The 16,941-nt window shown below is 34.0% G+C and overlaps 3 protein-coding genes across 4 annotated transcripts; 1 reads left to right on the forward strand and 2 right to left on the reverse strand.

The window, feature by feature from the left end:
- The first annotated feature begins 1,355 nt into the window (after positions 1-1,355).
- Positions 1,356-5,803, forward strand: LOC134231965 (uncharacterized). Of its 2 annotated transcripts, none has more exons than XM_062713915.1 (3): positions 1,356-1,451; positions 2,810-2,936; positions 5,203-5,803. In XM_062713915.1, the coding sequence occupies exons 2-3, from the start codon at positions 2,816-2,818 to the stop codon at positions 5,799-5,801; spliced, it is 720 nt and encodes a 239-aa protein (XP_062569899.1). In that variant the 5' UTR covers positions 1,356-1,451; positions 2,810-2,815; the 3' UTR covers positions 5,802-5,803. The 2 variants fall into 2 exon arrangements, with proteins under 2 accessions (XP_062569899.1, XP_062569900.1); XM_062713916.1 differs by lacking the exon at positions 5,203-5,803 and adding an exon at positions 3,051-3,753.
- A 3,345-nt stretch (positions 5,804-9,148) lies between these two features.
- LOC134231967 (uncharacterized PE-PGRS family protein PE_PGRS36-like) lies at positions 9,149-10,361 on the reverse strand. Its single transcript, XM_062713917.1, has 2 exons — positions 10,147-10,361; positions 9,149-9,758 (listed from the first exon to the last, which is right to left on the reverse strand). The coding sequence occupies exon 2, from the start codon at positions 9,756-9,758 to the stop codon at positions 9,255-9,257; it is 504 nt and encodes a 167-aa protein (XP_062569901.1). The 5' UTR covers positions 10,147-10,361; the 3' UTR covers positions 9,149-9,254.
- Positions 10,362-12,992: 2,631 nt separating this feature from the next.
- LOC134231968 (uncharacterized) lies at positions 12,993-14,903 on the reverse strand. The gene is made up of 2 exons (XM_062713918.1): positions 13,213-14,903; positions 12,993-13,087 (listed from the first exon to the last, which is right to left on the reverse strand). The coding sequence occupies exon 1, from the start codon at positions 14,901-14,903 to the stop codon at positions 13,257-13,259; it is 1,647 nt and encodes a 548-aa protein (XP_062569902.1). The 3' UTR covers positions 12,993-13,087; positions 13,213-13,256.
- Between the last annotated feature and the right edge of the window lie 2,038 nt (positions 14,904-16,941).

Raw genomic sequence — 16,941 nt, forward strand, 5'->3', positions numbered from 1 at the left:
GTAATATAATTATGGCTAATTATTTACGTTAAAGTGTTTTCTACTTGAATTTGGCATGGGGAAACAATAAAAATACAACAAAAAATCATACAAGAAATATCTTTTATCCTCTTCACATTAGCTTTATCTCTGTTATATGAAATGCCTTGTTTTGACTCTCATGTTTATAGACAAGAAAGATAAGGTTCTGGTCAAACGGCCGGCATTTTTAGGTCAAGAATTAGAATGGAGATAATTATATATTTATCTTAGTTAACAAGGATTCTATACATTGATGATGTTTTACTATCACAATGTTTAGAGAAGTATTCAGAACATACAACCCTATAGTATAAGCATATTGAACCTACTTGATAAATGATAAAATGCTTGTTGTGGTAATGCTCCATTTGCCAAAGATGTCTCTCTTTTTTTCTAAGAAGGTTTTACAGGAAATTACAACAAATATTTATACTTGTGCCCTTTCGCATGTAGTGAAAAGGGGAAAAAGCAATACTTGTTTATGATGAGTATTTAACGATTTTTAAACAAAAGTAAAAAGCAGGGACATTTTTTTCTTTACACTGCATTGCAATACTATTCTAAATCTTGGATCAACATTGCATGTAAAAGCAGTAGGTTTAATTGTAATCAATAAAACTAGAATAAATTGACGGAAATTTGCTCCATTTATCATTAGAATATTTTATACACTATTTGTCACGAATTAAGTAAGATTAGAGCTAATGCAAAAATAGTTCAAATGCACGTTTAAGACGTAGTTCTAAGTAGGAGTTGCAAATCTAAATTCTATTTCGATAATAGAATAGATATGTAGGTCACGAAAAATTGCACACCTAAACTATCAATTAATCATTTCAAAATCTGACAAGAATTGTGTTGATTTGGTCACCCTGCCTTTTTCATACACCCCAAAAGATTATACACATCAATCATAATTAATAAAAAGGTTTTGATTCAGGTAGTACATTTGTCTTGAACATAATTCACAAGTAGTAAATTAGTGAGGAAAATAAGAATTTGTTATCGCAAAAACATGGCAAACATAATTTCTCTTGAATTGCTACATAATTGAAAAAGTTAAAAAAAAATATTTTTTTTTATTGAAACTGATATACTGACCACTGGAGTCAAATAATCCAAAATAATACTGAGGAAAATAAAACTTTTCTCGCCCTATGGACTAGAATGAAAATTACTAAATTCAATAAATCAAAACTTTTCAGTTTTTGTGAATAAAAAAATTATACTTCTCTTGAAAATATTATCAAAAAAGATAATAAACTTCGAGGCGACCCAATTATTAACATGAAAGTTTTGGAAGATATCTGAGCACTGACGAATTCAGCACTGTCCTGAAAAGCCCCCATATGGCCTTGACAGACAAAACCAATATAAAAGTCTGATCACACTGCATAAACAGCGAACAGATCATACAGCTTTTGAACAAGGTAGGTCCATTATTGTAACAATACAATAAATATAATTTTTAAAAAAAAACCCAAATATTGCATGATTGTGTTTATAAATATCGAATCTGATAAAGGCAATCATGCAATAAAATACAGTGCAGCTGTTTACATGGACATCCCATAAAAATATATTTTAAAAAAATTGTTTCGATCTTATTTTTAAAAGAATAACAGTTTAAATCATTTTTAACAATATGTTAATAAAATTCCATTTTCAGCTCCAAAAGGAATATTTTCGGAGATACTGTACTTAATTACAAAAATGTTTAATATATTTAAAATTACAATAATAAAAAACTGTATAATGATGCAAAATTCGGAAACAAAGTTGACTCTGTACATTACTTAATAATTTATGCAAGTTCCGTTATCACTCGAATTTAATTTGAAAGTAGTCTCAGGAACTTCAGCCTCGTTACCGATCCAAAAAAATAAGTCAAACGATTACCCATTTTCCCTTTCGGTAGGTCATAAGTTATTTCATCTTTAACCTTCAGTTTTTATTTATACAAATAATTGTACATTGTCCTTTAGATGGGTAAAAAGGGTTTGAAATTTTTATGAGATCCTTCTCACTTTAAAATTTAAGGCGTAATTCCAAATTATAAGTCATTGGAACCCATCCTTTTAAAAACAGCTTGTAGTGATTTGCAATGTTAATTTATTTGATCAGTATGACCAAATTCTCAAACGGATGTTATTCCACACAGTTACAGTGGCACTCAAAACATAACTTTTTTTTCTGTATTCACCAGGTAGAACGCTATATTCGGTGTGGCGGCCATCTGATGTCACGCATGGCCGCTTCATGTACCCTTCTACCCGGTGATATTGTCCAAACTTATATTGGATGTCCTTTGCGTACATGCAGGACATCCAATGCTTAATTTTTATGTAAAATAAATGGGACAATCAGAATTTAAGGCTCTATTGACAGTAAGCATCTCAAGTTAAAACATGTATAATGCAAGATTTGTCAAGACAGAAGTTGCAGTGTCTTAGAAAAATGGTCCGCTTCTTTAGAATAAAAAAACCCCCAATGCATCATTGATAATTCAACAAGAAAATATGACAACAAGACAATATGACATACATATAGTATAGAGCATGATAGTTTTTTTTTGATACATGTAGGTTCCAATGACATGTTTCATTTGAAAGTACACTTTTTAAAGCGTAAAAGACCCCTTCGCAAAATCGAAATTTCAAACTCTTAAATTAAAGACGACATAACACACTGACCTAATGACAGGGAAAGTAGAAATGTTCTGATTTTTTTTATTTTTTAAAAAAAGGGGAATATGAGTGAAATGAAATAATTATGATATCTTTTTCAGATAAATATGAAGACTCTGCTTGTAGTCACCTTGTTCGCATTCTGCAGCGGACACAGAATCCACTTCCGTAACAACTGTAACAAGGAAGTGTGGGTAGGAATTCTGGGAAACACCATCCCAGATCAAGGTGAGAACCATCTCTACTTCCATGATCAATTTTAAATGAAATATTTGTCTAAATAATTAGACGCATCTGGGCTAGATAATGTTGATTAACTTAATATGATATGATTTTAATTAGGGGGCTTTAAGCTTCACCATGGACAAAGTCACAGTGTTTATCTCGGACCTCATTGGTCCGGAAGGATGTGGGGAAGAACCGGATGTGGCGGATCTCGTTGTGAGACTGGAGACTGTGGTGGTGGACGACTTCACTGCAGTGGCGCTGGTGGAGTTCCTCCTGTAACTCTCGCCGAAATCACGTTTGACGGTGCCGGAAACCAAGACTTTTACGATATCAGTTTGGTTGATGGTTTCAATCTACCTCTGAGCATGCGCCCAAGAGCCGGAACAACAGAAGGAGCATCAGGGTCATACTATTGCCATTCTGCTGGATGCTATACAGATGTCAACAATATTTGTCCCAGTGGTATGAGAATGTACGGTACTGGCGGAGTTGTGGCCTGCAAGAGCGCCTGTCTTGCTTTCGGAAGACAAGAGTACTGCTGCAGCGGTGCTCACAACACACCGCAGACGTGTCCAAATTTCTCCTACGCCGAGACCTTTAAGAGAGCCTGTCCTCAGGCCTATAGTTACGCCTATGATGACCACAAGAGCACATTCACGTGTAGGGGAGCCGGAGGAAGACAGTCAGAATACGACGTTGTATTCTGTGGTTAAACTATTTCATGCGATAGAACTTTAATTGTACTAAAATTGAATGTAAAATGGAATGTTTTGTTTGAATTGTCTTGATCTGATTAAGAAAACAATATCTTATATAATTTCTTCCTTATGTTATCATGATATTAAAATGTTTTTCTTGTTTAATAAATTTCCATTTTCCCTTTCTTTTGCATTTATAAATGGTATCAAATCTTATTTCCTGCTTGACTTTTTGCGGTTGCTGGAGTTCGAAAATTGAACACAAATGCTGCCAACACTGCAACTTTTTGATCCGCCCCTAAAATATGACTGCCGATAAGGGAAACAAACTCCCAAGTGCTATAGAAGAAGATGGAGAAAGCACGGGTCTTGGGCATAAAAAAATCAAACCTTTGTCAATAAAATCTATAACTGTGAATTGTTCATTCCATGGAAAAAATGAATACTTAAATTTGATCTCAGAAACAGCCGATCTTATCATTTGTGTGACAGAAATTCTCCTCCTCGAAGAAATGTCGAAACTTGATTATCAAACCTGTGGATTTGTTACAGTTATTAGTTCTGAGATTAATGCGACCAAACTCATATCGGTATAACCCTAACCTTATCTAGCAAAGTTTTTTTGCGTCTCCTATCGGTGAAACCAGAGGGGACTATAGGTTTCTTCTGCGTCTGTCCTTCCGTCTGTCTCTCTAGCTGTCCCGGTGTCAGTCTGTTCCAGTTGGTTTTCCGCACTTTCTTTCCTAAACGCTTGCAGATAATGAGCTGATTTTTGGCATGTGAGTGAGTCTTGATATTTCAAAATATGTTAAAATTATGCAAAAATTATATTCATGATAGGATAAATATTTGTGAATAGTACATTGTGCATCTATCAATTAATCATATATTCTGATTACTAGTATTAGTCGTGTTCTGTAACCACAAAAATGATCTATCTACATAGGCGTTGGAACCGGGGGGGGGGGGGGTAGCCAAACCTTTTTTGCAAAGATAGACATAAGAGACATAATAAAGGCATTGAACATTGGGGCGTAGATTAAGCCTCCCATTTTCAGAAGGCACATTGAAGTTTAGGTCAGAAAAGGGTAAGTGGTGTGTTTGGAAAAAATTTGGTACTGAAAAAATGTTCGATTCTATACCCCCCCCCCCTTCCCAATAGAATTTTCGTATTTGGTTAATGAAAAAATTTCCTTCCTTTGGCTTGTCAAGTTTTTTTGTAGGTTTTGATTTTTTAATTTCTTCCACAATGATCTATCATTGAAAACCCCAATGAAACACAAACACTGGTAACTTTCTTCCATTTAAATTGAGTTTATACATGCATGCACGCATATTTTTTTTCAGATAACCATTAAAACTTTTTTAATTCTGGCAGTAGTCGCTCTATCTAGCGGACACAGAATTCACTTCCGGAACAACTGCAACAAAGAAATCTGGGTAGGGATTCTTGGCAGCACTATTCCAGACCAAGGTAAGAAATATTCAATTTGTGTCATATGACTTGAATTCAGACACTACATCGACATTCATGTTGAGTAATCCTGATCAATCCATTGTCTATGTAGGAGGGTTTAAGCTTTCCCATGGACAAAGTCACAATTCGTACTTTCCGCCTCACTGGTCCGGAAGAATGTGGGGACGAACCGGATGTGGCGGATCTCACTGTGAGACTGGGGACTGGGGTGGTGGACGACTTCATTGTAGTGGCGCTGGTGGAATCCCTCCTGTTACTCTCGCTGAAATCACATTTGACGGTGCCGGAAACCAAGACTTTTACGACATCAGTTTAGTTGACGGCTTCAATATTCCTTTGAGCATGCGCCCAAGGGCCGGAACAACAGAAGGAGCATCAGGGTCATACTATTGCCATTCTGCTGGATGCTATTTAAATGTTAATGCTGTTTGTCCCAGCGGTATGAGAATATACGGTACTGGCGGAGTTGTGGCCTGTAAGAGCGCTTGTCTTGCCTTCGGAAAACCAGAATACTGCTGCAGCGGTGCTCACAATACGCCCCAGACGTGTCCGAATTTCCACTATGCTGATATCTTTAAGAGAGCCTGTCCCCAGGCTTACAGTTACGCCTATGACGACCACAAGAGCACATTCACGTGTAGAGGCGCCGGAGGTAGACAGTCTGAATACGATGTTGTGTTCTGCGGTTAAACTATGTATGCATTTTTTTTTACCAAAATATAATATATTATCAAGACATAATCAATCTTTTTTGTGTGGTATCACTATATATGTACATGTAATGAATTTTATCCTGTGAAAATTATTTAACCTAGCACTTAAACAGTTTGTGCTATGTTTAAGAAATTTTGGATTTGAAATAGTAAATTTCAATGTATTATTTATCATTAGATATTTTGAAATTACTGTTTTTAACGATTGAAACAGTGCATATATACTGTATAAGTACTGTATAGTCAATAAAAATAATAGTGTAAAAGAGTATGGTTACCTATGATCTAAATAAAAATGACTGATTCGTTTATAAGGATATGCATGTAATTAAGGTAAAGTTTTAAGAACCGACAAGTTCAGAAATACAGCTCAAGTTCAGAAATATACTTTTTAAGTTCACATGGTTTTTTTGCACAAATTAAGGTCACATTGTTATAATTCAAAATTGTGTAGCGTGAGAACAAAATATGGTTTAACAGTGATTTATAACTTAATTTTGATCTTATTCTATTACTTTAAACATAATTCACACCTAATAATTGGTAGGATTATATGTTCTTGGATGAAAGATCATGACAGTTACCAATTGGTTTTTAAAAGATTTCTCGACAAATGCAACCATCTTTGTATCCGTTCATTTTAAAGCATACCTTTGCCTTGCCTAAATACAGAAACAGTGCAGATCATGTAACTTCTCTATTTTCTGTACATTAATATGACACTAAGGCGCAAGATGATAGAAGTATTTTTCATCTGTTCGACTGTTTTCTATGTTAAAAAGATGAAAAATTCCCAAGTCAATTTTCTGAAATCTAGCATCACGATAGATACCTTCCAACACAAAATTTAAAAGTTTCAGAACATAGATATCAAAGAATTTTCTTTTCAATAGTAACAATTTAATATATTGAAAAATAAACAATACTTTATTATCGTATCCTTTGACATGATTTCCTTATGCAGATACGTCATTTTTGGCTTTGCATTTCCACAAAACAAAGACAAGTATGTAAAATGTGCAAGGTACTTAGAAAAATACTCATCTGTAAGAAGTCAATTTGAACATTTCAACTAAATATTATTAAAGAAAGCTCGATTAATTAATTTGTAAACATCTATGTTGAAATCATAAAAGTATAACATCCTACGCTTAAAAACAAATTCCCTTTTAAAATGTCGACTTTTAAAACTTAAGATAATTATTGTCGAGTGAATGCACCTTTAAAATGAAATATTTTGTAAGGGTAATGTCTGGTACTGAAGCTCGATAAACTTAAGTTTTCTTGCACGAAAAATGTGACCTTAATTTGTACGAAAAACCATGTGAGCTTAAAAAGTTCATTGAGCTGTATATGGTCTTGATCATTATCATTATACAAAATCCGCGCTATCTTGGATGACCATTGACCAGATAATAGATAGGGCACACTGACGCTAGAGGTTATCTCTTACCAATAGTCTTCGGAAAAACAAGTTTGAAATAAGAAACAAGTGTAACTAAATTCTTTTCAGCCAATAAGGGGTATAAGTATTTTCTAAGTTCCTTAATATTATACAGATTGAAGCTAATGAGTTTTAAATTAAGGTTCTTTGTTCTATACATTAAGGTTTATTGCTTTTTGTACATGCAAGAGGAATAACTCTATAATTTGTCATATTATAGTATTCCTATTTTTACCAGATTTTAAATTTCTTGTATAATGTACATCATCGTATAAAATAATGTTATTTGAAGGGGCTGGGGGTTGTGGCCATGTTCAGACTATTTTGACTTCCTTTAGAAGAAGAGATCCATATAAAGATATCCAAAAATGATAAAATTTTATAACTAAAATGTGTGAATTTTTTTCTTTGCCAAATGATAATTGACAGCATTAGTTATCAATAAGTTATATCTGGTGGTTAATTTGTTGACCCCCGGCCTCCTTAAAAGACTTTGTCAAGACTTACTGACAGCAATCCGAATGTATATGCGTCATTTGTATGTGAATGCAGCAGTTTCATAATTTTTTATGCTAATTTGCTGTCCTATTGAAATTGAGTTCAGGTTACTGTGATTTGTAGCATAACAATGGTTTTTAACCCCTATTTAGTTCAAAGAGTGATTAATTTATGAAAAGGGTACTCACAATCATATTCATAAATGATAAGGTGGCTACTGCCGTCGTTAGAGAAATTCAGGAAACAAGGTTTCTAAGATAACCCCGGATCGCTCCCATGGTAAAAATAAGGATTTCCAAGACTTTATTGCACAACTATATATAGAGCAATTTCCTGTTAGATCGTATGATCGGCCAATCACCTATAGTTCCAGTTTAAATTGTAAGATGTACAACAAACTGTAAAAATTTACAGATTCAAATGTAAATTTTACAGATTAAAGTATGAATTTTACACTTTAATGTGTACAATTTACACATGAATGTGTATAATATTTACAGATTAAAGTGTAAATTTTACAGATTAATGTGTACAATTTACATTTTAATGCGTGAAATTTCAAATTAAAGTGTAAAGTCTACAGATTAAAGTGTAAAAGTATACTTTAATTTTTCTTTTTAAGTTAAGTGGCACTAATACGCTTCCGTATCGAAGAAATGAGATTGCTACTGCTTGAAATGTGGCATCGTCTCAAGCCACGGTCTGGAGTCCGCATTATAGCTCTCTCCTAATGGGAGAGGATCGTACATTTTGGCCGTGGTTTGCGACGATGGAAATGTGGTTGATTTGAATAAAACAGAGGGACGGATACGGATAACAATATATCCGGGGTATTTCTGTAGAGTGTGGGGGTATAAAAATGATAATATGTTTACTTTACAAAAAAGTAACTCTTCAGTAAAACTTATGACTTCTTACACGTGTATTGTGCAGGCGCCAAACCTTGGTTTTACATAGTTTCAAGTAAGCAAATTAAAGTTAAATGCAAGGTTGATTTAATGTTAATCAATTTTTTTTTTCAAACTGGTTTTGGTATATATAGAATGTCAGTAAAAAAAAATTATTTAAATTTCTAAACACTTTTAAAATGTTAAATTTTTTATTAAATCTCTCCTTAAATATTTAAAATTCAAGTTTCTTAAAATGATTTTGGTATTTTTAACTTTTGAGTTTTCAATCTATCGTTCGTATTGAGAGTTTGAAACAAGAAAATCGAAAGTTCAGTTCTATTTTACGTCATCTGATATGTCAAAATTTACTCCAAACTGCTAAATAGACTAAAAACTCTAAAGTATCAAATACCAAGTCCGCTTTGCATAAAAAATTTGAATATTCAGGGTAAAAATCCTATACATGACACGATATGTAGATCTGTTAATATAATACACAGTTTCCACTCGTTGTTTTAAAATTTTATTTTGTATAATTGACAAACTGATGAGAATGGTTGAAGGTATTAGTTATCTAGATATAGTCTATACCGATTGTCTAATAACGTGGTCTTCGCCGCCTTCGTTGGGGTGTCGGGCGGAAGGATCCTTGATTAAAACCGCCGGAACCAGAGCCGAAGCTCGAACGTCGGTTACCTCCGCTACTCCACTGAGATCCGCTAATGAAATCTTGCTGACCAAAACCGGAATCAAATCCGCCATTATCCCATGACGAAATTGAAGAGCGGGCAAAACTGTTGCCTTGACCGCCTAAACCTCCAAACCTGTCGGAAGAAATTCCATCAAACGTGGAAATTCCTAACTCTGAATTGTCAATCCCGAGGCTATTGGCGGAAAGACCCGAACCTAATGCCGGAGCTCCGATGAAATCGGCCTGAAAACCACCGACATCTCCGAGCTGGTTCCCAAAATCAAAACCGTTGTTGAAATCACGCCCACCGTTGTTGAAGTCACCCCCAAAGAAGTCACTGCCCCCGAACCTGCCGTTTCTCTGGCAGTAGGAGAGCGTCAGGAAGCAAAGAGCTATAAATACCCGCAGCATCTGTGTATAAAGGAATCAATTCATCAAAATTCAAATTTCAAAATGCTGTGTTTAAGTACAATGTAATTTAAAAAAATTAAATGGCTACATGTACAATCATACACACAAAAAGTTAAAAATGCATTGTAGTAATATATGTTATACTAGTATCAGATTATGTTCCTTTTATCAAAGTGAAAAAGGGTGTAAAACGACCATTATCAAAATCAATTCTTTTTTCACTTTTTTTAAATTTAATTTTTTTTCAAAATATTGTTTACAACTTTTTTTAAGGTTCATCATTATATATAAAGATTGTTTTTTAAATTTATTTTTTGATAATTTTAAAGAAAATGTAGGGGGGAAAATTATAAAACGAATTATATATATAATTTTCAAATAAACTTACCTTGGAAGTGAACTACACTGACAGAAGTCAACGGTATTGTGGAAAAAATCCCAATAAAGGTTTTATACCATTAACAACTATAAACAGCGAGTTGCACTTCGCTCATCTGTTAACGAGGCGAACTGATTGATGACAAGTCGGAGTAAACACTTAAATGGGCTTCCATAAAACGCCCATTTTCCTTCTGTTGACCTGCAAGCAAAAAATCTGCAGAATTCTATTTCTGAAGTAATTATCGTAAACTATACTCACATAAATAATAAACAATGATGAATGGACTCGCCGACAAAGCGGTACATCGTGTTCGGATGTTAATATTGTCGTAAAATGGAGGACAGGAAATCAGTTTTTCTGCATTTAACACGTGTTTGAATAATGTTCCTTATCAATATTGTTGTGAAATATCAGTAGGTCAGTTTTATGTTAATGAGTTGGTTTTAATTGTAATTAATTTTGTGTGTTACACAGCGACTTACGGGTATGAAAAAAATAACGATAAATTATATTTTGGAATAATTCTAATTAATATATTTGCGATTACATGTTCTACTGAAGAGGATTAAAAATCCCTTGAGGGTTTTTTCTTCCTTTCTTTGGTCACAAATATTTGATTTCCATGCATTTTGATGTCTACATTTGCATAATTATACAACTTCTAAAATAGGAAATTATTACTTGGAAATCGGATATTGTTAGACCAAAATTCAATAAAAGTAATGTTGCGAATACTTTTGTTTAGAGGTATGTAAAATAAAACCTGTTATTGGAAAAAAATATCTTAATTTGCCTAAAAATGCGTTAAGAACTTTCTAGTACAACTTATAATTATGTTTTTTTAATATTCCCCGAATTTATTCTACAATTATTATTATTTCTTTTGAACACAGCAAGCGGGAACATAGCATCACTGTTGAAAGGTGGGAGGGGCAGCCATAGGAAAATAAAATTCAACCTACCTGAAAATTTTTAAACAAGAAAAAAGTATTATAATCATAATTATTTCATAGAGGAATGGGGGTGATAACCTGGAAAGAACTGTGGGAAGACTGGTAGCCCCCTTCCATCTTGATATTACGTGACTGGCAAAATTAAAATCATATCTGACTTGAAAAGGAGGCATACATTGCCACTGACAATGGTTTTCTTGGGGAGGTTCAAAATTTTCAATGTCATCGTCAACGACTCGTATATACAGCATTTAAATGTATTACCAAAATTATCTTTATACTTTACTTACTTTTTCTTTTTTACTTCATATAATATCTGTCCTCTGAAAATTCAATCCTGGTAAAAACTGGCATAGAAACTCATAGATTAAGCCTGTTTCCTCATGTACTTTGTGAAAGTTGTAAGCTTTTTCTGCCATTGGAGTTGAATTTTAATATTGTGTGTTTTAAGGAAGGATCATTTGATGGGCATACACATGGGCTGTTCAATAAACAATGTCCTGAACTCTATGACATACAACACGGATATCATATGTCATTAAGCTTGGCTTTCTCTTGTGGTTGAAACTAGAAAGAAATTAAACGCTTCATGAAAGCTGCTGTAAAACTTGTTAAGAATCCCCCAAAATATTGACTGATATTTGTGAAATTTACAGCAACCAATGTCTGTCTTTTAGACACATGAGCAGGTGGATTTCAATAAAAAATAATGATGTAATGGTCATCAAAATTTGGCACCGTCCTTGGCAACAAGGACCTACAATACCCAATGTTCTGTATGCCAAAATTCAACAAATTATCACTTATGATGTTTGATTGACTTTAAGACACCTTGCAAATTTGATAGACATCGATTTGGGGGCAGTTCACTCTATTTTAAAGAAACATTTGACAGTAAAAAAGCTGGAGTGGTCAATGGTCACCCCATGTTTTGAAAATTGAGTAAAAAATCAGAAAATGTAGTTTGAAATTCAAACAGATAATGAAACTTGAATCCATTGCTTTAACACGTTTAAACCCTCAAAACAAAACAATAAGATACACTTGACAAAAACATCAAAGGTCTGAAAAGAGTAAAGAATTGCAAGCGAAAAAAAAGACAGTTTTATATGCCATTTTCTTAAATATTAGTGGTTTTGATGTTCAAATTCTTATTCGGGGAGGCAGTTTAATTTCTGGAGGAGTTTAGAAAGCAAAATGTTAGCGAAAAAATCAAAAGTTTTATGAAAGTAAGGAACCAGAATGAGGAATTCACTAGATTAAATTTATTCTTGACAGCGTCCAAAGACTCCAAACCCACACTCCCTGAAGAGTAAAGGTGGTTTGGGGATAAACACTAAGTTAATGTTTTGTCACACCAACAATATTCACCAGATCTGTCACCCTTTGACTTGGTTCATTTTCCAAACTTGAAAGAGAAACACCATTCAGAAAGAAGAAACAAGTACATAAAATCATAGGATCTGCCATATTCCACTTTACGAAGGGCCATATTCAAAAACGTGTTTTAAAAACAATCTGAAATTGTATAAAAATGTTTCGGGCATGTTGTTTAATTAAAAGAGAATATTTGAGTTAAACAATTAAGACTAAATCATTGAAAAGTGTCTTCTTTCCGAGCATCGAGGACATTATTTATTGAACAGCCCTCGTACGTGTCTAACTCTCTGGCTTGTTTTTTTCTCTCTATCTCTGTATCAAAATTCTAGTAAGTTTAGGTTTTTTCTGTGTGACTGGTTTCTACTGTTAATCAAAGCTTGATTTAATTCTATAAAAAGAAAGAAGTATTTCGATTGAAAAAAATGAAGGTAACATCAGGTATGATTTAACAGACAGACCTTGTTTCATGCAAGTGACGCAGGTATAGGCGTTAATGATAAAGAAGAATTTTCAGAGTCATGTCATTTATTTCTAAACAAAAAGCACACAAAGGTAAAGTCGTGATTGGGGGACCATCTCAACGTCAGGACCGGAAGCTGTTGGCGTCGGTTAATCTATAAATAGATACAGGTTTATATGATTAAAAAATGACATAAACAATGCATATTAGTTGATTAATAATTATTTTGTGTATCATTTAAAGAAATATAATCTATTTCCTATAGGAGCAAAAACTCACCAAAAATGGAGTAGGAGGCATCCAGTTTTTAGAGATCCGTGAGTTTAATACCCAGACCTCCTGCGGGAGGGGCGGCGTGGTCGTTGGCGCCGGTTGTTTCTACGCCTGGTAATGGCGGGCTGGGTAGCGATATACTCATCCTGGTTTGGATCGGACACGACGGGCCTCCTGTACACTGGGCGGCGGGTGGGCTCCGGGTAGTCGTACTTTCTGGGGTACTTGGAGCTGTAATCGTACTTCTTCTGGTACCTTCTTCTGTATTTACTGTTGTCGTATGACTTTTTGGAGGGGTACTTTTTGTCGTAGGAACCTTTCTGGTATTTATTTGGCATGACCTGGTCGTATTTTGGCTGATACTTATCCATGGGTTTGTAATTGTCGGCCATTTTGTCGTATTTACCAGGCAAGATGTTCATGACTTTGTCGACCATGGGATAATTTTCGTTCTTGTCATACCTATTGGGGAAAACATCCACCTTATTATCATAAGCCTTTTTGTCATTTTTGGCTGGGAAAGTATCTATACCTTTCTCAAACTTTGCTGGATAAATATCTGGGACTTTTTCATAATTTTGATACTTGTCGTATTTCCCTGGATCCAAGGTGTTGTCGTATTTTGGCTGATATTTGTCAACTGGGTATTTGTCGATTGGATATTTGTCTACTGGATATTTATCCAATGGTAATTTGTCTGCTGGATATTTATCCACTGGATACTTGTCCACTGGATATTTATCAACTGGGTACTTGTCGACTGGGTATTTGTCCACCTGATTCTTGTCGAGTGGATATTTATCAACTGGATATTTGTCGAGTGGATATTTATCAACTGGATATTTGTCGACTGGATATTTATCCACTGGATACTTGTCTACTGGATATTTATCCACCGGGTACTTGTCTACTGGATATTTATCAACTGGATACTTGTCGACTGGGTATTTATCAACTGGATATTTGTCTACTGGATATTTATCAACTGGATATTTGTCCACTGGGTACTTGTCAACAGGATATTTATCAACTGGATATTTGTCCACTGGATACTTGTCAACAGGATATTTATCCATGGGATACTTGTCTACTGGATATTTGTCGTAATTGGATGGAAACTTGTCTTGAAACTTATTGTCAAGGAAGACATCCATTTTTTTGTCGAACTTACCAGGATACATGTCTACCTTTTTATCCATTTGTCCTGGGAAGACGTCCATTTTCTTGTCCATTTTTGGCTGGAAGTTTTGGACATTTTTGTTCGTCGGTCCTTGATCCATGGGTCTTCTGGGTTGGAAGTTAGGGTCAACAATGATGGTTTGGCTCTCATCATTATCGAAAGCTCTGGTTTCAATGATACCAACACCCCTCTGAACTGTTCCAAAATCTGTCTGAACATCAAACGGTTGTCCCACAACGTCGAGGCCTTGGATCTGTGCAACTCCGCGACCAGTGTCGAATCCTGAAGGCATTCCGCTGTCGAATCCAACGACAGCGACTGTATCAAATGTGTTAGGAGCGTTTGAAAAACCACTCCCGCCCCCGGTAGCGAAGGGTATGTCAGAAGCCATGTTGGGACTAAAGCTGTTTCCGGGGACCTGGAACGTATTGGCACAGTTTGGGTCTCGAGGATCGCATGGTTGCTGCTGACAAAGAGTTGAGGATAGGAACAAAAGGGAAACCACTATCGACAACATCTGGAAATAAAAAAATCAGTGGAATAGAATATATATCTATAAAATATGACTACGGATTATTCAATTATCAGTAGCTCTCAGTATTAACGTGTTTATTATCCTACATCAAGAATCAGATTATATTTCAAATTTTAAAAAAATATTGTAAAAATTAAGAATCTTTAAATCATAGATAAAAACGTTTCTGGTAGTTAATACACGAAATCTCACCTCTCTTCAGCTTGGTGATCTACTTTGCAATAGATACCATATGCAAATGTCTCTCCTTTTATATATATTGTAAAACTATAAATATATACCATAATTCTGATATGCAAATAGAACAAATATCTGTAGAAACCCAAAGATGACCGCCATTTTATTATCAATAATTAATAACAAACCTGATGTTTAAGAGCACAAGAGAATTAAATATGCATATAAGCAACCAAAGATATTTAACATGAAAAGTTAAGCCGTTAGACTGGAACCCTGCTGACCACCTGTGGCTCATGAAATATTGCTTATTAATTTTGTATGTCTAAATAAGGTTCACATGTCAATAAATTTATGAAAAGTATTCCTTCATAATAATATTTTTTCCTTCCAATTGAGAGACAGAGGATTGCCGAGTAATTCTGCAGGTGTATATGAGCAATGTACGCCTTTAATGTCTGGTCTAATGTGATTCATGGTGTTTTGTCGACTATATATCGGAGTTCTACAGATTTATCGCAGAAATTTGTCCGAAACTAAAAAAAAAAAAAAGTATCAATCGTGTGAGTAATGAAGTAATGTGCGAGCCATTCCCTATTTGAAAATTGATTTAAGATCGGAGGATGATAATATGTACATTTAATTGTTTTTTTCCCTTTTAAAATAGATAACTTAAAGAAAAGAACCTATATGAAGATGTTTAGCGACAAAAAGGACTGTATTATTTAAAATGTGCTTTAATGTAGTGCATGCATCTCCAATATTTATAAAACTGACATTTTATACATTTTTACATGTAAAATTTCCCCCACTTATACATGTAGATCATCCAAAACCCAATGAAAATTTGTAATACACTTTGTTATTTTATAAATGAAAAAAAAAATTATGAAAGCTTCTATTTCTTTTTATTTTTGAGACGAGATGTAAATTTTTAACGTGTAATTAATCAAATTAAATTAATAAGTAAAATTTTCATTAATGATCAAAATCGTTCAGGATTGAATCCACTTTTGTCTCTAAAGCATTTGGTGACATTTCTCCCTTGTATTTGAAAGGTGCATTTATCCTAACACGAATGATTTTTCAACAGAAATTAAAGGAGATGGGTGAACATGACGAGAGATAAGCCCAAAGCGCGACAAACATGAAAGTGAAAAATTAAATCTCAATTATATCAAAATTTTCCTTAATATTTCATCTAACATTAAAGTATACTTTATGTAAAACTTCTACAACTTGCACAGATATCATGAAGATTGAAGTTATTTGCCTATGAAATATCATACACACAAGAAAGAGGACAAAATGTCATTTTTCCACACTGTAACACTATTTTTAGATATAAGTGGGTCTTCTCTCCATTTTTTTGAAAGTTAATCCTTAAAGTTTGTATACAAACATACATACTTTGTTTTCCAAAAATGGAGCAAAGACCCACTATACCTTAAAAATATAATTTTATGACATAACTTTCGTATCTTTTCGAGAAGTCCCTTAAGTCAATAGTCATATCACAAACATGATTGAATGCTACGCTTGATCAGGACTTGTGTAGCGTAGTGGTTAGCTTGTAAATAAGAATGATATTTTAATTAATTACCATATTTATTTTTTTTATATAAAAAGAATAAATTTTAACGAAAATTTTTCCTCAGAACTTTTTGTTTCTCATGATTTACTTAAATACTAAATTAACAATTTGAATATGATTTTTATATATCTGAAGCTAGTGGGCTTTCTGCACGCTAAGTTCACCCATCTCCTTTCAATAAAAATATGTAATTCAACTATGGCTTGCAGGATTTATTTATGACAGAAATGGCTCATTAAATTTGAAAAA

Source organism: Saccostrea cucullata, unplaced genomic scaffold (genome assembly GCF_032062105.1).
Source record: "Saccostrea cucullata isolate Sc308-1 unplaced genomic scaffold, CSIRO_AGI_Scuc_v1 ctg323, whole genome shotgun sequence".
NCBI classification, from domain to species: Eukaryota; Metazoa; Mollusca; class Bivalvia; order Ostreida; family Ostreidae; genus Saccostrea; species Saccostrea cuccullata.

What these genes read in the sequence shown, in the direction of transcription:
- LOC134231967 (XM_062713917.1), bottom strand. Translation starts at nt 9,758, where the DNA reads ATGCTGCGGGTATTTATAGCTCTTTGCTTCCTGACGCTCTCCTACTGC.
- LOC134231965 (XM_062713915.1), top strand. Translation starts at nt 2,816, where the DNA reads ATGAAGACTCTGCTTGTAGTCACCTTGTTCGCATTCTGCAGCGGACAC. An exon ending in AAACACCATCCCAGATCAAG is followed by an intron (nt 2,937 to 5,202) that starts GTGAGAACCATC and finishes TTGTCTATGTAG; the next exon opens with GAGGGTTTAAGCTTTCCCAT.
- LOC134231968 (XM_062713918.1), bottom strand. Translation starts at nt 14,903, where the DNA reads ATGTTGTCGATAGTGGTTTCCCTTTTGTTCCTATCCTCAACTCTTTGT.